A 22,878-nucleotide genomic window follows, 5' to 3' on the forward strand; every position below is an offset into this window, starting at 1 on the left:
CTGCCCATTAAGGGCTCTTTTCTGTATCCTGTGAAAGTTGAACACAAGGTGTAATTCAGAATTCAGCCCAACATATTTTGAAACAGAAATGCGTATGTCCCCTAAGTAGCCTTGTCACATCCAGTTTCGCTCCTCTTATCTGTGTCCACTCACCATTATCTGCATGTAATCCATTGCTTTCTCACCCTCCCTACTTCCACCATTCCAGTGGTCACGGCGGGGGGGTAATCCCTCTTTTTTGTGCTCCATCAATCCCTCTCTCTGTCACAAACATGGAAAGTGTAATGGATCGTTAGCCAGCAGAACGACTTTAGCTCTGACAGCATGTTGGGTATCAGGCTTTAATGTGCCACTGGTGAGACACAGAGCAAGTGTGACAAGGTTTTTTTTCCCTTGAATTTCCTAAATCGAGTGCGTGTGTGTGTTTTTAGCTGTTGATGTATTGTGTGTGAGTGTGTGTTGTGGGCATAATCTGTGCTGGAGGCCTAGTGCTGAGCGGAGCACTGTGAATATCACATTGAGACGTGTAATAACTGGATTAACAAATACTACACAGAGGGCTCCCAAAACAGCTCCTCACATCCGTCAACATGCAGGGACTCACACAGACACACAAAACATCCTCGATCTGGTTCGGCTATGTGCCATCATGTTTGTGGCTCTTCAGTGGTATGTACTAATCTGTAAGCATGTAGATTTTGTGTGCAGAAATCAATCCAAAGTACCCATAAAACATCACAGATACTGTACTCAATACCATTTTACACCATGATTTGTAGCAAACATGTGAGTAGGAGTGCATGGCCAGAGCCATGTCTGCAGTCTGGTGATATTAGAACATGAATCACTGATAAACCTAATTACGAAACTTTTAACAGTCTGCATACAGAGAAGCTTGTCCTCCATGAAAACGCTCTTACACAGCTAAAGCTAATGAAGCCATGTTAGCTTACGTAGCCAAGTTAACATTGCTAATTTTACCATGTTGCCTTTATGGCTTACAAAGCTACCTTTAATTTATCTACGTTTGCTTAAAGGGATACTTCAACATTTTGGCCAATTTGCCCATTGCCATAATTCCTATTGTCTTAGTCATAGGTTCGTTTCCTTTAGTTGTAGGTTCAAGCTGTTTTTAGATCTGGGGGGACTGATATACCAGCTGTGCAGCTAACACTATGGAGACAGATGGTATTTTTGGCTTTCCCTCATCAAACTCATCAAATACACAATCCAACAACTCCAAAATGCTCTCATGGACAAGTTGTGACCTGCACATTCACCACGCTATGAAATAACCATGGAACATTATGAGACGGAGATGTTTTAAAGCTAAATGCAAAGCCGGAACTACCAAGTAACTACGGCACTGCCACAGGCGCGCGCTGTGTCACTCCGTCCAGTGGTTTACTCGGAAAGTAGTCCCGAGTATTTGCTTCATGTGTCGTAATGTTACATAATTATACGTTACTATTTCATAGCAAAATCGGTGACTGTGTCCACTGGTGACTTTCAGATGAGTGAGGGCCTGCATCCAAAGCCAGCTTTTAAGCACTGCAATGCTTATTTTTAATTTTAAACCAATGTAGCCCAGAAAAAGCAACCTCAGCATCTGCTGCACTTGAAGTGCTCTCGGTTGAAATGTGTTCAACTTTCAGAACAGCGCTGCAGTCCTCAATGTGACTTCTCCTTCACTTGCCCATCATAATTAAGAAGGGGCGGGGCTACTGACAATAGCCGAAGAGAAACTGTTCTGACTCGTCATTCTTTGTCTTTGTTCAAGGGTAGTTTTCAGCTCTGCAGCTGCTGCCTGTGTCAGGACAGGATTCATTTAAATTGCCTGTATGTCTTCTGTGTGATTTGTCATTGAAATACAGAAATATGACGCACACAGAGCTGTTTTAAAACGTTACAGATTCTACCGAGGCAAGCAGGATTCATTTTTTGTGACGTAACAACAATAAACTCTGGCAAGAAGCACTCTGGAATTTGGCCTGAGTACTGCCAGTGTTAAAATTAAGCTTGCTTAGGACATGAAGCCTAATGTTTGTATTATTATTATTATTATTATTATCATCATTATTATTATTGTTGTTGTTGTTGTTTTATTTAAATATTGAGAATATTTCACCAAAATAATTTAGGACTGTTCAAAGCGACATTCACAGGGATTGTTTTGTTTGCACTAGTTGTCACTTATTGAACTGATACACAGGGAGAATTTTGTCTGTGATGCTGCAAATGTATTATTTCTTCTTTTGACCACCTCTCATGAGTCTGATGTTACTGTTGATTATTGATGTTAGTTTAGCTCTGAGGTCAGAAAAAGCACCCTGAGTATGTCCATGTTTGCAGTTTACATCCCACACAGCCTTCTCAAGCTTTCTCATGTTTCTCTAGAGCCAGGGTGTAAAACTCAATCACAGCAGGGGCCGGATTCTGATTTAGGTCTAACCTGAGAGCTTAAAAGGGTCAACATTTTACAATGAACAGCCATCCTCATTTTTATTAGTAATGAATAATGGAAAAATGACTTATCACTAGTAAAAAAAAAATGTTTCGAGTTTTAAAAAAGTCAAAATGATAAGTTTAAGGCTCAAACTCTTAGATTAAAAAAATCTAATTTATCAGTTCAAAAGGTAAAAAAAATGTAATTAAATGTTTTAATAACTATTTTTTAAAGGCAAATATTGGAAATAGAAATTTCCAGTCATGTTTAAAATGTCAAAATATGAGATAAAAATCAAAATCATGAGTTTTTTAAAGGCAATAAAACAGGGCAAAATTTTGAATTGAGTCTAAAATGTCAAAATATGGGATCAAAAGTCAAAGTTAGGAGTTGAAAATGTCCAAATTTTAGACAATATTAAAAAGAATGAGTTTAAAAAGTCAAAATATTAGCTAAAATTCAAATCATGCATTTAAAAGCCCAAATTATAAGGGAAATTTTCCAATTGTGAGTCTAAAATGTTAAAATAAGGGATTAAAAGTCAAAGTTTGAAGTTAAAAAAAGTTAGTCAGAATATGACTTAAAATTTAAAATTTTGAACATTGAAGGTCAAAATAGGAGATGAAAACTGAAAATCATAAGTGTATTTCATAATTGTGATATCTGAAATCGAAAATATGAAAACACAAATTAATTTCCTTTTTACATCCTGACTTTTTATCTTATTCATTTCACTTTTATCAAAATTTTTATTACATAAGAATATTTTAAATCAAAGCTTAAGTTCAAATTTTAATACTGGAGGAAATCTGCAGACCTCATTCTGGTGGGCCAGCTATGATAAAAATATGATATGATCTTGTGGGCCGAGTGTAACTGTATCACGGGCCGGATTTGGCCCCTGGGCCTTGAGTTTGACACCCCTGCTCTAGAGGTTCCCTCCTGTAACATTCATCATGTACAAGAGAAGTATATTTCCAAGAGCACTTGTAATGCAGCTGGACACATGTGCAAGTATAAGTCCAGCCTCAGACCCAAACAGTCTCAGAAGAGGAAATTTAACAGACAGAATTTGTGTGGACCCTTTTTACTGTAAATTAAAGCACTAGACAGTCCTTCAATAAAGATGTCTTAGTTTCAGTTTTTACTGTCCTTTCTTATGAAATGATTCAGATATGTAGTTTAGTTCACTCTAGATACAGGTTGATGGTTTTACAATAGCATAACACCAGTGATGAGCACTCATCTGGTCTGCAGACTTTCAGCTGGCATGGCTATGATCACAATGAGAAACATCTGTGGCTGGAAGTGATTTAAAGACTCCGTCCTGCTGTGCTGCAATCACAGGCTGGTGTTTGAAGGCTGTGTTTGTTGGATGTTGAATGTTCTGCTCTGAATCTGAGGATTTTTGGTCTTTCAGGAGCAGAGTCAGCGAGGAACAAAAGGATGAGGAGGCGGCAGCAGAGAGAGACCGGCAGAGCGTCCTCTTACTACCCTGAGATACTCACACATTCACATAAATACTCTTTATTGTTCAAATAATGCACACCAAATACAATGTAAGAAATTAATATTGATTATAATAAAATGTAAATGTTGCTTGATATGTAACTTGTCTCTTGTTTCTGTGCTCTTTGTTCATGTTGTGTTTGTGAGAATCACGCCTGTGGATAAATTAAAAATGAAAAAGGATGAGTGGAGATGGCAGCAGGAGGGGAGATTAGAGGAAGATAAACAGTGATTTGGCTCGAGTGCTGATGAGTCACTTTAGATACTTCTCAGCACGTTCACATGGTCGGAAGTATTCTGGTTTTTATTGAGTTTTTAAAGTACCCAGTCTTGTGTTTGGGCATGTAAACATCATGCCCCGATTCCATAAATCCTGAATTTCTGAAACCTGAATTTGCTACCTGTAGAACCCAGAAAGAAAACAGGATACTGTGGCATGTATATACTGTACCCTATTTCCTGACAGTTGCTGATTACCTGAACAGGGATGGCCTGATCCAAGTTACATAACACATGACTACAGTGACGAGAGTTTTTCTTTTCTGGAGCGATGAAGAAAAAATTAAAGAACTTAATGTGATCAAGGTAAAGAAACATTAAATTTTCTCTAGTTGTTAAAATATCAGGTGGATACACAATACCTGCAATGCAGTGAGGTTTTTTTGTAAGGCTTTTTGCCTTTGTTTTGATAGGACAGCTGAAGACAGGAAATATGGGGTGAGAGTGGGGGAGGACATGCAGCAAACAGCACAGAGACTGGGAATCTATCCCATGATTCAACAACTGTAAAGTCAAGACAACACCCCCAAAATTGAGCACTATTTACCTGAGATTATAGGGGACATTTCTTTATTTTTGAAAATGGGTTTTATGAATTATTAGGGGATGGCAGTGTCATTAGCCTCCAGAGATTTATGCAACCATTGCTCCTTCCAACAGGATGTGCTTAGAGAAGATGGGCTATAAGACAGGTACAGCAGCTCTGTGTTATTCAGCAAGTTTTAGGTCAAAATAATAATTATAATAACTTTATTTGTATAGCACTATTAAAAACATGGGGTTACAAAGGGCTTCGATATGTGAAGCAAGAACAAAGTAACTAAATCCAAACAAAAGAAAGCGACAACAGAACAATGGCACCCAGAAACATCAGCAGACTCTGATGTTCAAGAACCAGAGCAAGAAACAATTAAGATGTGCTGATAGTATCATAAGACGCCAGAACTTAAAAGTCACAAGATACCAAGCAAACCATGACACCATAGACATCATTAGATGGCATCACATGACATTAAAGAGACAAAGAGGTAAAACAACAAGAAAGATAAAAGCAATTAAAGGAAGGTAAGAGCAGTCAAACCTGATGAAACAAACAGAACAAGAGCCAGTAAAACAGTAGAATAGCAACAAAGGGGACAAAATAAATGTAAAATAAATATTAAGTGTTAAAAATGATAAATTTAATATCATAAAGTAGACAGAAGGAAACCAAAAAAAGAGAGACAAGCATTAAGTGGTGAGGTTTAAAAAAAAAAAAAAAGAATAAATAAATCTGTTAAAAGATAAAAACCAAGACGACATCATTTAAAAGCAGGTCTGTAAAAATGAGTTCAAAAAAGTGATTTAAAAGAAGTGATCGATTTCTGCATGCCTTATCTCCTCAGGTAGGTCGTTCCAAAGTTGAGGGGCCCTGATGGAAAATGCCTTTAGTTTGAAGTCTCGACTTTGGAACAACCCAGGGATCCAAGGCTGCGGACTGGCTCATAGGGGGTTTAAAAGTTCTGTTATATAGTTTGGAGCTTTAAAAGTAATGAGTAAAATCTAAAAATCAGTTCTATAACTAACAAGAAGCCAATGTTAAAGACCCTGTAAAGTGAAATTAATTTTTTTTTCTTAACACACTAGAAATGTTGGAATATGGTTGCTGTAAACATGTGTAAACACACAGATCTACATTTGACTGAATTTGGGATTTGGACTGTAGGAAAGTTTTTCCCTTCTTTCCTGACTTGGTTTAATGTGGGCGGGGCCAATATGTGAGCTCATGACATCATGAACAGTTAAATGCTGCTTTTTTTTTGTTCATTGTGAGGTAAATTTACCAAATCTATCAGCCACAGTGGTCTATGGATCATTGAAAACATCAGAGATTTGAGCCAGAAAAAGGACTTTGTCTCTTCTCTAGCACGGAGCCAGACAGCTGCTTTGTGATCATAAGGTCATCATTCAGATTGTAACTTTTTTTTTTGTTTGTTTGTTTGTTTTAAATCTGTAAGGATTGTATTTCTTCTGAGTGGGTGTGACTTCAGCTCATTCAACAGACACGCCCACACCATCCTGGAGCAAATTTCACTGCCTTGTTTTTCGTGATTTTGAAGCTTGATTTTATAAACTTAGAGATGTTTTAGTCAGTGGTGGGTAGAGTACACAGTTACAGTACTCCTGTAAAAGAACTGTTACTTAACAATAATAATTACTCAAGTAGAAGTAAAAGTACTCATAAATAAGTACTTGAGTAAGAGTAAATAAGTACCTTATTAAAAGACTATTCAAGTAGTGATTAACTTCATGAGTAACTTCATTTTGTGCAATTTATTTAAACGTATTGCATTATAACATATTATTCAGGGGTAGTAATGTAAACTGTACATTATCATAAATAAAGTAGTATTACTTGCCAAATGTAAAATAAATTTGAAAAAAATTAACTTAATTCATAAAGCAGAAGTCAAGTTATTTATGTTAATTACAGTTATGAGATGAAAATTCAATATGAGAAAAAACAGACTCTCTCATAATATTTATCTTATTTCTACATGATGATTTCAATCTCACAAACATTAATTTTTACCTCGCATTTCTTACTTTTTAATCACAATATATTTATTTTATCATGTGTTAATGAATTTTGGCTCATATTTAAGAAATAAATCGTATGAACTGTCCTCATTTTTGACTCTTGGCCCTTTTTTATTTAATTTTTACTTTTCAGCTCCAATTAATGAATTTTTATCCTGATTATCACTCAACAAATTTGGCAAGCCAAACTGAAACTTATTAAACCAAAGACAACTTTGGCCCACTAGCCCCAGGTTATAACCATGTTAGGTATGATCACTGACATCAAAGATATGCCACACACACGATAGTAGCATCACCTACGACGTAAGGTTAAACTGGAAAAGCACTCGGAGAGCACAGACCTCTGCCATTAGCCCTGTCTCCCAATAGTGGAGAATCCTTTAAACAATTCCTGGATCCGTCCCCATGTGCCCCCCCACCACAGCATCCGCAGATTACTCCCTCCCCGGAGGGGTGGAAACACGGTGATGCAAAGCATTGGCTTCGCTATGGGTGCCAACAGATGCACCCATGGTCTCACTGGACGACTGGAAGTCATGGCAGAGGGTGAATATTCCTCTATTCCTCCCAGCATTGTGAGTATTCTCACTATAATTTCCTGTCTTTCTCTCTGTTACGCTCCGACTCGTCTCCTCGACCGGACTCTATAAACTCCAAAACTTTGAATAGAAACACACCCAATAATGCTGCTGGGATTGAAGTTACTCATGTCTGCCATCTCCTGGTGTAAAGTGGTAACAGCACAGACCTCCGCCATTAGCCCTATTCAACCAGTGCATGCCCAATGTAACGGAGTAGAAGTATTGTTTTTTTAATCACAAATGTAACGGAGTAAATGTAACGCGTTACTACCCACCTCTGGTTTAAGTTGACTGAAATTTGATTCAGGGGTTCATAACACAGTGACCTGTCATACAGCAAACCTAAATACAGATTCATTTTCACTTTACAGGGTCTTTAAGATGCGGTGGTTATGCGGTGTCGTCTGTTAAAACTAGTTAGATGCCAAGCTGCTGCATTCTGGACCACTTTAAGGTGAGAAAGGAATTTTTGACTTATACCAGATAGAAAAGACTTACATTTGTCAAGACAGGAGAATATCTGGGCATGAATTACCTTTTCCTTGTCTGACTGGGGGAGAATTAGTTTTCTTTAAGCAATTGTGCATAAATGAAAGAAGCATGACTGCACGGCTTTGCTATGTGGTGCAAAGGTGAGGTTGTAAATTTAATTCTACTTCCAAGTTTCGGGATGTTAATTTAAATATTAAATGACCATGCTCTTCCACCTGTTTGGGTCTGCTACTTTGTCAGCAGAAAAAAAAAAAAATTAAGCTCAAAGTACTTATTTTAGCTCAGTTTTCCATTTCAACAGCAGACACAATGTTTTCATAAAGTAAATATATCATGCCATCTGTAGCTTTAGTCCTTCAGTTGGAGGAATAAAGTAGCATCCATAAACTTACCTGGATGACGACTTTCCATTCACCTCTTCTGGTCAGGGTTGGTTTCTCCACTTTATCTTCAGAAAGCTTGAGACTGTCTGTAAAACACTGATGTTCAGTAAGGCAGGGAACTCCAGATGGGGAGTGATGCAGGCTGCAGGACTTGCGTAAAGGTAAAAAGATATTAACAGGCCAATAACTCAGCAGTAGAATATCAGATTCACAAAACCAACACCTCTTTTCCATCACTGTGCAGTGGACTGGGTTACAACCTTTTTCTTAAATCTGCTTCTGGGCTTCACAGCTTACATTGTCCTCTATGTGTGGCTGGCTGTGGCTCGGAGCTGTAGGGACTGTCCGCTAATTTTAATACTGAGAAAAATGTGAAACAAATATATTAAATGTCTTCACCTTGGATGGGTCAATAAAGTCACTTACTGCAGAAATCAGACTTAGGGAGCTGGTAGCTGTAGGTTCAATACGGCAGATGGAGGCAGCGATGGCGAGGTCATTCATCTGGCGAGCTTCAACGCCTGCTGCAGCCAAGGTGAGGGAGCTCATGACCGTTTCTGATGAGGAGCCTGTGACTCTGGTACCTGCGGCCCACCGATGTCAGCACCCTGGAGCCTCTGACTCTGGCAGACAGACGTGATTCGTCCTGCAGCGAAATGGAGCAGAGCTGCACACAAAACACGCTATGATACTGGTCATGGTGGTGGTTCTCACAGGAGACCCTGGATCTTCCCCCTGTATCTTCAGATATGCCAAGGCAGCCTCCACCTCTGCAGCCAGTGCAGCCCAGCATTTCTGCTCACGTACAGCTGCAGCCAAGCTCACACACACACAAACACACACACGCATGCAAAATCAGAGCTCCATGCAGTTTCGTCTTCTTCTCTCCCTCTACACATGCCAAAGCCAGCTCCATATCATCCAGGGCACCTACTCAAGAACTCCCCAGCACAATCGGACTCGGACTAGCCACTTTCTGGCTCTTCAGCACCCCTAAGGGTGGTGCCCCAAGCAGGAACCTCCACCTGTGCCTCACACTCTTCTGGTTGTTGAGTATTTATGCAAGGACTCAAAAAAACAGCTGGAACACGGACAACTGTGGCTCAGTGGGTACTTAATTTTTTAACCATTTTTAACATTTATAATTTCGTTAAACTAACTTTGATTAGTTAAATGTGCATCTGTAGTGCTAAGCCCACAATAAGCCATAGGATTACAAAATTTCTCTGGCTTATGTTATGATAAACATTGTAGGCATCTATGTGGATAAGATGTAGAAACTGGGATACTGGTTGTTTGTTTTCTATGTATGCTGGGATACTGGTTACCAGGTTTTTCTGTCTGCATGTAAATGCCACATCCAATACGATCAAATCCAGGATAAGGCCCCTAACCAGGAGTCTTAAATCCATGTAAATGCACTCATTGGTCGCGTTTGCTCGTGTTCATTGGCAGATGAAGAGACAGTTGGCCATGTTTCCAGATTTACCTACAGGGGCTAAACGCCCAACATTTTCTCTCTGTTGTGAACTGTTTGTTTCTTCGTAAGGTTAGGATGGCACTGGATCAGGTCAGATAAACACACAGTCACATGAAAGTAGGACTCTGCTGCAGGTGATAAGTTATGTTAGAAAGGGAGGGAAGAAGGAACCGTGCCAATGACCACGGCTGCCATCTGTCTGAGCGTGTGCAGGAGCAGAGAAAGATAAACACCGAGCTCTGGAACTGGTTTGTTGTCTCCGTGGTGAATGTGTGCGTGTACCGTTGAAGTGTGTTTTTCCCTCAGTCCTGCTGTTTAGCATTATTCGCTGCAGGTAGTCTGAATCCATCATGGCCACCACTCTCCTCAGCAGAGATCACAGCCCACCATCCGCGTCTAAAGCCGATGTGCATGTGAGGATCAAACAAGGACACGCAGGAGAAAATCGACACTCAACAAATCTCACAGGGAAAGTAAAAGGGTTAGCTGGATGTGCACAAAGCAGGGTACACCTCATCTGCAATTTAACTCTTTACTGTTCAGAAAACAGACTCCAGCCTCGCTAACTGTTAGTCTGTTCATTTTAACTCAGAAGAAGATAGAGCATTGACGTTAAACCCCAGGATGCATTGATATCAGCCCTGTTGACAGAGAGCTATCTCCAAATAATGTTGCATGACCAGATATCAACAGCAGATGTTTTATATGTCCTAAATAGTGCCAGTCTAGTACACCTACCTGATAACCCGTAGAAGAGATTCTTGAGAGGAAGTGACCTGTGGGACAATCTCTGATCTATTTTCAGGATCAAACACGAGAAAAAATGTTGGTCTAGGCAGTCTAGTCCCCAAAAAAGGGCCAAATCACACCTCAAAGACACTGCTGATAAATAGGTTATACTTATTGTGAAGTTGTACGGTCCACAACTGCATAAATTTCGCTCTGCAGCTAGGTCAAGACGGCGTTACCTTTGTGTCAACCTTTTCATCCCTGGTGATTAGCCTGGAGACCACTGGTGCCACATCCACCCTTTACTCTGCCGTGAAGGTGTTGACTATAATTTTTTCAACTGATTTTTTTCCTATCTCCATGGTAACATGCATGCACATTTGCACAACCTGGGTTTTGTCAATCCTCCTTCCCATTCGATGGTGCCCTCAGGTGGGCTTACTCTTCATTGCACGCTTACCTTCAGCCTCAGGTTTTGGCATACACATGCCTTAAAGTTCAGCACTGTACTGTATATGCAGTAAAATTAAGACAATGGAATTAAAGCAGCAGGATATAATGAAATTACCAAAAAATCAGTCAAAAAGATATAGATTAAAAGTCAGTAGAATAAAACTCAGGTCCCCCAAAATAGATTCAATATGTTAGAACTTAAACCCAGTAAAACAAGAAAATAAAGTGAGATAAACTCAATTAAAGCTCAGCCCCAGTGAAAACCAGATGTGAAAAAGGTACATGCCAGGGGCAGTGGGAACTACAGTTCCCATCAGCCCTCGTGTACACATCATCCTTTGCGCCTCTCTTAGCTTGATCTAACAGTGCAGAGATGGTGGATGTACCATGAGTGGTGAGGAAGGATGAGTTAAGTTTTAGACATTATGGAGGCTCCAAGACTTTTAAATCTGACGTATGGAAGCATTTTGGCTTCCTGGTGTGAAGAAATGAGACAAGAGAAAAAGTGACAGACAAAAACAATATGCAGACACTGCCAGACTGCGGTGACACACTTGATGGGGCATAAGAGTGACATGAGGAGCTACTTGGCAAAACATCAAGCTGAAGAGATGTGCATTCCTTAAGATGCAGCTCTACAAGAAGCGTTCATCAGAACAGCGTTACATCTTTTTGTCCATTTTTAATCCATTTTCGATCATGTACATTGGCTTTTTTTGTTGGGTGGCGCCGTATTTGTTGTGGTCAATGTTTAGATGCATGTTCTGTCTCTACTGCTTAAAGGAACGGCACAAATGAATCTGACTGCAGAAAAGCGCGTGGACTTTTTTCTGTATGTATGAAGATATTTTGAAAATCTTTAGTCACAGAATTCACCGTTTTGTCCCACAAGAGATGGGAGAACAAGTCTGTGCAAAGAAAAGGCTTAGTCACTATCATTAACTGTTATCAGTAAAATTCTTTGAGTTTCTAATTCCGATTTGTTTTTGTTTTTTTGTTGTCTTTAGAGTCCTATAACTTTTTTAAAATTCAGTTGACATTACTGTTGTAGATTTAAGCTTAAAGCCCAGGTGGTCCTGAAAAAAGATGTATAGACCTTGACTGTGCACCACAGGGTTGATGTTTTACAAGCTTTTTAAGACAACAAGTCCAGACGAGACATGATGGTGAAAAAAACAGCTGTGAGCTCTAAGAGTATGTATATTTATTTATTTTTTTGACTCCCTGATAAACACCGTACTGTGGTCTTGTTGCTGAGGTTTTATTGTACTGCGAGATTTTGATACCGTTGAATCCGTAGGACTGCGTACTAATTGCTACTGAGGATCTGTACGATAAAAACTGATCTTTCCTCAGAGCCCCCCCTTCATAATAAAGTAAAATACACTGCAAAATCAACAGTGTTGATCAAACTTATTTAGAGTTCAACTGAACCCTTTAAAAGTGCATATATCAGTCCAAACTTCATATAGGTACTAAACTTTTAAAGGTGTTAAATATTTAACATCATGACATAGATGTATCACCCTTAAAATCCCATGGCCCAGTGGGTCCCCTCTGGTAAGAACAAAACAGAGAGTCAACCCCAGAGTAAGACAATTCATACTGATGAAGAATATACACCAGGGGTGTCAAATTAAAGGCCTGGGGGCCAAATCTGGCCCGTGGAACAGTTAAATCCGGCCTGCAAGATGGTCTCATATTTCTGTGGAGGTGGAGGTGACATACATGGCCCATCAGTCTGAGGTCTGCAGAATTCTCAGGTATAAAAATGTAAACTTATCCTTAAAATTAAAGATATCCTTCTTAAGTCACAAAATCTGAAAAAGTAAGAAGAAAATATTTAGATAAGAAATCAGGAATGTGGGAAAAAAAATGAATTTGTGTTTTAATTTCACATTTTCAATTTTGTACCTCACAATCAGGACTCAAACTTAGGATTTTGACTTTTTATTTCATACTTTAAGCATTTCAACTCATAATTTTGACTTCTCATATAATATTTTGAGCATTAAGATTCATAATTCAGATTTTTGAAATTCAGATTTGACCTTTTTAACCAATTATTATGTATTTTATCGCATATTTTCAACTCCAAACTTTGACTTCATAATCCCATAGTTTGACCTTTTACCCTCACAATTAAAAAATTTGAATCAAATTTTTACTTTTAATTTCATGATTACAAATTTTATTTCATATTTTTACCTTTTAAACTCATGATTTTGACTTCTTTCTAATATATTTGCCTTTAAAACATTATTTTTTGATTTCAACTTCATGTTTTGACCTTGTTGAACTAATACATTTACTTTTCTCAGATTGTGAGCCTGTCAGTTATCTTTTTAACTTTTAAATGTCAAAATCATTAATCATCAGTGATAAGGTTTTTTTTTTGATTATTATTTTCTTACTGGTGAAATGAGGTTGACAGTTTCTGGTTAAAAAGTTGACCCTCAAGTTAGACCTGAGTCCAGAATTTGGCCCCTGCTGTGATTGAGTCTGACACCCTGATATACACTATACGTCTGAAGAAGACCTGTGGTCACAGGTAGGAGGTCTAACTCAGTAGATAACTTCAGTCATGGTGCAAATGTCTCTGACATCAAAAAACATCAGTCCACCAGAAACCTGAGCAGAAGATCCCAGGCAGGGATCATTGTAGAACAGGAAACATCTAAACACTCTGCCCAAGGGCATGATGGGAAACTTCCTTCACACATCCAGCAGATTGTTCCAGAGTGTGGGGACACTGACTGAAAAAGGCCCAGTCTCCCTTGGTCCTCAGCCTGGATGCTGAGACTCAGTGGAGAAAAGTCAGGGCTTTATTACTCATCCACATAAACAGGAAAAGTGAACGATGCCAACTTTGTGATTGAATTGAAGGTTAAGGTTAATTTTCTCTCTGCATGTGGTTATGTGTGTAAATAAGTGTGGATGCATGTGGCTCTGCTCTTTCCTCAGCCACTGTGCAGGGATGTGAGGCTGTTTTATTTGGTCTGACATTAATCGCTAGAAGCGGACAGCAAAAGCCCTGTAATCCCACCACAATCACCTCAAAACTGATTGATGGAGCTGGAGCTGGAGAAAAAGAGACAAAGAGAGTGAGGGACGGACATGGAGAGAGAGAGAGAGAGAGGTGATCTTTGTTACCGTGTCCTTCCCCGAGTTTATCACTGTTTAGAAGGGGAAAGTAACAGAGACATAAATCTGATGGATATTGAACCACTAGGCTGAGCTTAAACAACTCAGAGATCTGCACACACTCTTTCTCCCTCTGCCTGTCATTCTTCAAACCCCTCCCCTCAAACAGACATATAACACAGAGAAGGAGAACGGAGGAGAGAGCTGACCTTTGTTGGACTTGGAGGTTTTCTCTGATGTTGTTGATGCTGTCAGAAAGACAGTGAAACTGGACGAGCTGACATTAAGCTCCACTATATTAACTGACCCTTCACAGAACTGGAGTTCATACTGGGCGTGTTGAAGAAATAAAAGCAGACCAAGAAATATGCCGTGTTCTGATCTGCTGTTCTCGTTGAATATTATGGTTTTTTTTGCGTCCTCTCTCCAAGCCTTGCTTTGATTTTTTGTTAGATTACTTATTTTGGTTTTTGAGGGTTTCAGAGGTAGAAAACATTTCACTCTGCCTCCGGCTGCATGTTGCATTGTTCACTGATGAAAACTCATTCACTTCCTCCTTCAGAGCATTTTGAAAGGACTCGCCATCCACAGCGTCTCACAGGTCGCCGCCAGTGAGTTGTAGAGCGCAGCCTCCATCTGTGAGAGCCTCAGTCCAAAAATAAAACCATGAAAGGGGTAAAATCAAAGTACAGGTATCGCTCATGTAGAAAGTTTTGGTTTTGTGTTTCTTCCTTTGTAGAGAAAACTTTTTTTAAAGTTAAATTTGTGGGCTTTTGTGTCTTTAGTTAGAGAGGAGGACAGTGGAAAGAGTTAAAAACAAGGACGAGAGAATGGAGTGACATACATGGGGCACAACTTAGCCACTAGGCCAAGGGTGCCCAAACTATGGCCCGGGGCCAAATGAGGCCCTTGGCCCATTTTTTATGGGCCTGCAGCAAATTCTAAAACATAAATGAAAAATGCTTCTGCTTTTCTGTAATGTGTAGTTTATCTGTTTTCTTACAGACAGATGAGTATAGTTTTGTGCTACCTTGGGGGCTCGTCCGGGAAGATAACACAAAACTACACTCGTCTTTCAATTAAAAAAACAGAAAAAAATATAAACTTAAAACAAAATTAAGACAATTTTTGTTTGGTACATAATTTCTTTGTTGTAACAATGCTTCTTGGTAATAAATCGTATACTGTTGGAAAGCCTGTTTATTGCCTTTTTAAATGATGCCACATTTGTAAGAAACATGCATTTGTGGGATGAGCAGCAGAGCTGAGTATGTGGGTTGCACCCATGAAAAATGTGCTGAATCTTCTCTGCCAATGCTAAACAGCTTATTTTGCTGTTACATTTTTCATGGGTGTAACCCACACACTCAGCTCTGCTGCTCATCCCACAAATGCATGATCCCTACAAATGTGGCATCATTTAAAAGGGTAATAAACAGGCTTTCCAGTGGTATAAAATTTATTGCCAAGAAGCATTGTTACAACAAAGAAATAATGTACCAAAAACAGACTGCCTTACTTTTTGTTTTAAGTTTAGTTTATGAGGACAGTATGAATTTATTTGAATTAGAGTGTGTTTTACTTTCAGCACTAGGCAAGGCTACTGTGGTAATTTTGTAAACAAACATTCTGACACAACATTTCATTGATGTACTTTTTTAGTGACTTAACTTTAAAGCATATTAAATCATTTAGTGCATCTTTACCGAAATTGGACTGGATTGACTTAGGTCCTGTCATCATGGAGACGAAAAAGTTTTCCTTAAAGACGGGATCGTTTCAGGAAATATCCGTGTAAGCATGAAACCACTGGAAACGACTGAAAACGCTGTAGTGCATTTGTCAAACCTGTATGTGGCGCTGTGTTGCTGCCACGGAAATGCACCAAAAGAGAAGAAGAACATCACAGAAAACTGACACAAACTTTGTTCCAGTTGCCCTTCTGGTTGTTCTCCATGTTGGATTTAAGAACATATGGTGTGTGCGTTTGGTTGTGGTGGTAAAGGAGCATCAGGTTTTTCTGTAAAAGCCATAACAAGCTCAGTAGCTTCTGCAGGACGAACACAACCGTGTAGTCTGCTATTATTGTTTTGGCTGGACCCGCGCAGGCGCCTTAAGGGAGCTACGCTGTGTGTGACGTAATCGTTTCAAGAAAGATGCGGGTAGCCGTCCACACGGAGATGAAACGGTAGTCGTTTACGGATTTGTGCAATCTGGGACCCGTTTTCAAAAAGTATTGTTTACAGTCACCCAAAACGCTGTTTCTGTGTGGATGAAACGCCAATATGACAAAAACTTTTGCGTATACGCCTAAATTTGTCTCCGTATGGACCGGGCCTTACTTTGATATCATAAAAGGGAGGTAAATAAAAGTGGCCCCCCCATCCTTGAAATTTTCTGTATGTGGCCCTGGGTGGAAAAAGTTTGGACACACCTGCACCAGGCCATCTGTGCCAGATTAATCCTACATTTCTTTAACATAGAAGAACTTTTTTTTTTTTTTTTTTTTTTCTGGATGGTTTTGCAAACATTGGAGGAAGTTTTATCCACAGCTATCCCAGCACATGACGAGTATTAAAGCCTGGAGGCAGGCCCTAAATTGGCTAATCTGGAGAACCGGGAGAATTCCAGGCTGGAGCGCAGTGGCAGTAAATCCATCAGACAGGCTACAGTCCTGAGGTGTGGATACGAGCACTTATTGTTTGGGCAGCATTTACCCTCACAATCTCTTTCTGAATCTTCCAACTACAATGTTCTGTCACCCAATCAGTATGCCTTGTAAGGGACATCCGTCTGTCAGGTAATCCCCCCGCCCCAAGACACTCAATATCTTGAAAAACAAATGGCTCATAAAAGAAGTGCTGAAAAGACAGAGAACTTTAGAAGCTGACAGAAGCAGCAGAATGCTGCAACCTTCATGCATTTTCCAAGGTTGCAGCTTGATGTAAATGCACCAGGTGGAGCTGACACAGGTAAGCAGCTAGTGCCACATGTGTAACACAGAGCACAACATATAAGCTGCAATCCACCATCCACGTTTATGAATGAATTCAGTGAATCGTGTATTGTTATGCAACCTAATATTACTGTGCATATAGTAAATGTGTTACAGCTGCAAATGAATGTGACCCCCACCCCCCAGGAGCAGCTGCAGCCCCTCAGCCAGTGCACATAAGTGAGACTGAAGAAATACCACCACCACCAGGCACAGCCATGAGAGTGGGCAGGTGGGATTTAGTCAGTGTTAAGATTATAGAGATCCTAGACATGCAGGATTTTCCTCCGCTGGGGGAACAACCAAGAAATCGGGTCCCATCATCCTCGTCATCCTCTCGACGCAGGCTGTTGAGAGAAGCAGTGTCCAGAAGAGGCTCTGCTGGACTCGTTTCCCTTGCTAAGGCTGGAGGCTCTCCTGCAAAGTCCGCCTTGGGACCCTTGCTGCAGCACCCAGTGGCTGCAGCAGCACATCCACCGTCGGTGACACCGCCTCCGTCCACAATTATAATTGGAGATTCCATTATAAGGAATATAAAGTCAAAGCTGGCTGTAACTTTCTGTTTTCCTGGAGCTGCTGTCTCTGACATAGTTTGTGTCATCCCTGGCCTGCTTGCAGACCACCCCTCTGTGAAGAAGGTCGTTGTTCACGTCGGCACGAATGACACCAGTCGGCAAAAATCCGAACTCACAAAAAGGGATTTTTCTGAACTCTTCGAACTGCTGCAGGCCAGTGAGCGGATCATTTTCATTTCTGGCCCAATTCCTACGCTGGGTCGGGGAGTGGGTAGCTTTAGCAGGCTCCTGAGTCTGCACGAGTGGCTTCACTCTCAATGTAGAGCGCTAAACTTTATATTTATTGCGAACTTTGATTTATTTTGGCTGCGCTCTGCTTTCTTCAGAGGAGATGGGTTGCACCCAAACAACCTAGGTTCTTGAATGTTGTCATCAAACATATTCTACCATACTCTGTCCACACAAGCATGACTTTTGACAGCTCCTGCCCCCTCTATGAATACCCACTCCTCATTGGCCAATAGTCTTTCCCTTACACTGTCACCTACAAATATATTTAGCCACGCCCCCCTCTGCTGGTTACACAAGTCATTACTTCCTCCAAAAACTGACCCTTCCAAATGTGGTCCTTGTGTTGTCACACCCAAACAATTCTCTCATACTTCCCAATCTGCTTCTAATATAAGCCCAGTGTCATCTACTCTCACCCCTCTGTCCATTCCTGTGATAATTACTGAAAGACCTGATGAACCATATTATACACCAACTGTTTTGCCTCATAGTAGTAACAGGAACAACTTAATTCCTATAAACCCTGCCCCCCTTTCTGTGCCCTATGCCTCAGCTCTTCTCAGGGTTGCACTGGTGAATGCTCGCTCTATATCTAATAAATCATTTCTGCTCAATGACATAATCCAATCCAAAAATCTAGACTTCATGTTTATAACTGAAACCTGGCAAAGGACCAATGAAGATGCCCCCCTAATTGAGTTATGCCCTCATGATTTCTCCTTCATAAGCTTGCCCAGAACTTCTGGCCGTGGTGGAGGACTTGCTGCTGTGTTTAAAAATAATTTTTCTTGCCGTTTGGTGAACACTGGGTCGTTTTCTTCTTTTGAACTTCAAATGATTAAAATTGGCCATTCTAACCCCTTTTATGCCATTTTAGTCTACCGCCCACCTGGCCCAAATAGTTGTTTTTTTAACTGATTTCAGTGATTTTTTGTCCTCCATCTTAAAACTCTCCAGATTTATACTTCTTGGTGATTTTAACATTCACATTGATGAGGTCTCCGATAAGTTTGCTTCTGACTTTCTAAGCATTACTGAGTCATTTAATCTGACCCAGCATGTAACAGGCCCTACTCATGTCAGAGGTCATACACTAGACCTTGTCTTTACATTTGGTTTAAAAGTTGACTCTGTTGTTTCTGAGGAATTTTTTATCTCCGATCATTATGGTATCTTATTTGATCTGTCCTTCGACCTAGATACTCTGCCCTGCCGTCGAAAAATCAAATCTCGCATCCTTAATCATCTCACTGCAGAAAAGTTTTCTGCGTCCTTTCATTCCTGCCATTTGACATTCCTGGGTGATATTGACACTCAAGTACAGTCTTTTAATGAGCACTGTCTTTCTGTTTTGGATGAAATTGCTCCCTTAAAATCCAGACTGGCCCCTTCGAAAAAGCCGCCCCCCTGGTTAAATGATAATATCCGCTCCTTTAAGCGAACATGCCGTAAAGTAGAACAGTTGTGGAAATCCACCCGTCTTTATGTCCACCATCAGCATCTAAAAGAGCTTTTAACTGAATTTAATAGTATGGTTAAGGATGCCAGAGATAAGTATTTTGCAAATCTTGTAACACAGAACAGACATAATCCTAGAGTCCTGTTTGAAACTATTAGTAATGTTGTCTCTTCTCCATCACCCACCCCCCCAATTTCCTCTGATGATGAGTGTGAAAGATTTCTTTCCTTTTTTGTTAGCAAGATCAATGACATCCAAGCACAAATCACTCCATCTTTTTCTTCTGCTGTTCCCTGCCCACCTCACCAAACAATCCTGGACAAGTTCTCTCCCATCTCCCTACAAGATCTAAAGAATCTGGTTAGAACTATGAAAATTTCCTCTAGTCCCTTTGACATACTGCCCACCCAGCTACTAAAATCTGCAATAGATTCCATTGGCCCATACATTCTTTCAATTGTCAATAAATCATTAGAATCTGGTCACATTCCTTCATATTTTAAACATGCAGCCATTCAACCACTTCTCAAAAAAACAAACCTGGACCCCTCTCTGCCCCAAAACTATAGGCCCATTTCAAAACTACCCTTTATTTCTAAAATTCTAGAAAAAGTGGTCGCCAAACAACTTACAGCTGCCTTGGACACCCATAACATCCTGGATAAGTTTCAGTCTGGTTTTCGTCAGTCCCATTCAACCGAATCAGCCCTTCTTAGAGTTTTTAATGACCTCCTGATCAGCTGTGATGAAGGTAAATGTTCTGTGTTGGTTTTATTGGATCTCAGAGCAGCCTTTGACACTGTGGATCATGTTATTTTAGTTGATAGGCTGAAGCAGTGGGTGGGCATTTCTGGCTCAGCCATTGATTGGTTTTCCTCTTACCTGTCAGAGAGAACATTCTCAGTCACTGTTAACAGCCACAGCTCTTCAAATCCCCCCCTGGTCTGTGGAGTTCCCCAAGGTTCGGTCCTTGGCCCAACATTATTTTCCTTGTACCTGCTCCCACTCAGCCACTTAATCAGCGGTTTTAAAGACATATCTTATCATTGCTATGCAGATGACATCCAGCTTCATATATCTTTTACACCTCAAAATTACACTAAAGTGTCGGTTTTACTCAGTTGTTTGAGTGCCATTAAAGACTGGATGTCAGACAATTATCTACAGCTAAATGCTGACAAAACAGAGGTCCTTGTCTCGGCCCCAGATGGTTTAGTGCCAGGGATTTTGGAGGAACTTGGTACCCTGTCTACTTATGTAAAACCTGTTCTTCGTAATCTTGGTGTTTCATTTAGCCACTCTCTATCTCTAGATCAACATGTCAATAATCTGGTCCGTTCTTGTTTTTTCCAACTAAGAAATATCGCACAACTCAGACACATTGTTTCTACAGCTCAGATGGAGATGGTTATTCACACTTTCATTTCCTCCCGTTTAGACTACTGCAACTCAATTTTCACCTGTCTTAGTAAAACATCTATAAATCGTCTACAATTAGTACAACACGCTGCAGCCAGACTACTTACCAAGTCTTCAAGAAGGTCACACATCACACCAATTCTGTATTCTCTCCACTGGCTTCCCATACACTTCAGAATACATTTTAAGATTCTTGTGTTTACTTTTAAAGCCCTGCATGGTCAGGCACCAGCCTATATTATGGAGCTCCTAAAACCTTACAATCCCAGCAGGACTCTTCGGTCCTCTGATCAGGGTCTGCTGGTTGTTCCACACTCCAGACTAAAAACTAAAGGTGACTGTGCATTCAAAGTCATTGCTCCAACTCTTTGGAACTCACTTCAATTGAATTTAAGATCAGCAGAAACAGTTGATTCTTTTAAAAAGCAACTTAAGACCTACTTGTTTGGTCTGGCCTTGACTTAATCTGTTTTGTGTACTGTGTATTCTCTTATTGTACCTTTGCATTAATTGCTTGTGTTTCTTTTACCTTTTTGTAAAGCACTTTGTGACCTCACTGTTCTTTAAAGGTGCTATAAAAATAAACTTATTATTATTATTATTATTATTACCATTTAAAGATCATTGAGGAAAAACACTGCAAGAAGGGAAGACTTTTAAAGGGGACATGCAAAAATCACTTTTCAGGCTTTTCTAACACACATATGTGCCCCTGGCCTGTCCACAATCCCCTCAAGTACCAGAAAAATCCATTCCCTCTCTCCCTCTCTTTCTCCGCCTTTCAGAAAATGTGTGCTGAAACAAGCCGTTCTCAGATTTTACATCTAGTGACCTCACAAGTGGCGTAAGCGCCCGCCCCCAGGTTTGGTTGGCCCTCCCCCACTTAAAGGAAAGTTCCACCCTCCTCTACTGATCCTATCAGCTACCAGCTGAGATGCTGGATAGCTCAGTGGGCTACCCTGCTGACTACGGTCTGGGAGGTTGACAGTTTGAATACCAGTCAGGTCCTAAACATCTATGTGTAACATCAGGAGTGCCATGTCCATTTCCTGAGAGGGGTGTGGTCAGGGGCGGAGTCAGATGGCTCATTAACATTTAAAGCCACAGACGGAAAACAGCTGGAGAAAGGCTGAAACAGAGGGGTTTTTAGACGTCCAAAAATCCTATACTGGAGTGTTTTTCTCAGCAACAAACTTGTCACTTTTTCCGAGTCTATCTACTGTCCTCCTCTATCAATAAAGGCACAAAAAAGCCTGAAATAAATCTTTTTAAAAATCATTTTGTAAAGAATGTAAGTCTCTCCTTTTTTTCACTGGAAAACATACGAGGTAAGTTATTTTTCAGAGAGCAGGAATGTAATTCAGCTTAAGTTGGAAAGAATAAGTGCCACATTCAAACAGGAAATCACTGGTTGTTGGAGCATTAAAGAGTAGGAAACAGCAGTGACTACTACATTCCTCACCAGAGTGTTAAAACACCAAGGTAATGTTATTTCCGCGTTCTGTTCCATGTTGGTGATACATTTCAAACAGACTGCATGTTTTCTGAGGCTGCTACACCACAACAGGATCACCCTGGGAGTGGAGCCTAAACTATCACTCTTTATATCTGACCTCTAACTTTACTCGTCTTCAGGTACGCCATCCAAACCAGTCCTGTGGTTGTCAGGTCGCAGCCATATTCATCTAATCATGTGGCGTGTTTTCTCCCAGAGACCTGCTGCCTCATTACTGCAGAAGGAGAGTCTGTGTAGTCCATCATCTTTGAAACATAAAAGCCTCGCAGACTCTTAGCTGCTGTATGCGCTCACTCTTTCATTCCCCGGCTAGACAAAGCAGTGCCCAGTAACACAGGTGAAGGATGACTTTAGAAAATAGTGAGAGGAAATAATGGGGGATTTGTTTGGGACTGAGCAAACACTGGGCTTAGTTATCTCAGAGTTTGGACAGAGACAGAGATGGAGCCGTCTCAGTATAGCTGTACCTTTTATAGAACATAAAGCATTTGACTTTTTTATGCTTTAATAAATCCAAATTCCCTCTTTCACAGACATACAGTATGAGGTTTCTCTGATAGAGCTGGGAGCATGCCTGTCAGTCCATTAACCATTGCTTTATAAC

At 40.3% G+C, this 22,878-nt stretch overlaps 1 protein-coding gene across 3 annotated transcripts in view; it reads left to right on the forward strand.

Annotated features, from left to right (window-relative positions):
• The window catches only part of zbbx (zinc finger, B-box domain containing), a 170,885-nt gene extending 166,895 nt beyond the window's left edge, over positions 1-3,990 (forward strand). For 2 of the 3 annotated variants that reach the window (XM_041810314.1, XM_041810326.1), the window contains one exon: positions 3,867-3,990. In XM_041810314.1, the coding sequence (XP_041666248.1) occupies positions 3,867-3,945 (79 nt within the window). In that variant the 3' untranslated portion in view covers positions 3,946-3,990. The remainder of the gene's footprint in view (positions 1-3,866) is intronic. The other variant, XM_041810320.1, reaches the window with a different exon arrangement.
• The last annotated feature ends 18,888 nt before the right edge of the window (positions 3,991-22,878 follow it).

Source organism: Cheilinus undulatus, linkage group 2, assembly GCF_018320785.1.
Source record: "Cheilinus undulatus linkage group 2, ASM1832078v1, whole genome shotgun sequence".
NCBI classification, from domain to species: Eukaryota; Metazoa; Chordata; class Actinopteri; order Labriformes; family Labridae; genus Cheilinus; species Cheilinus undulatus.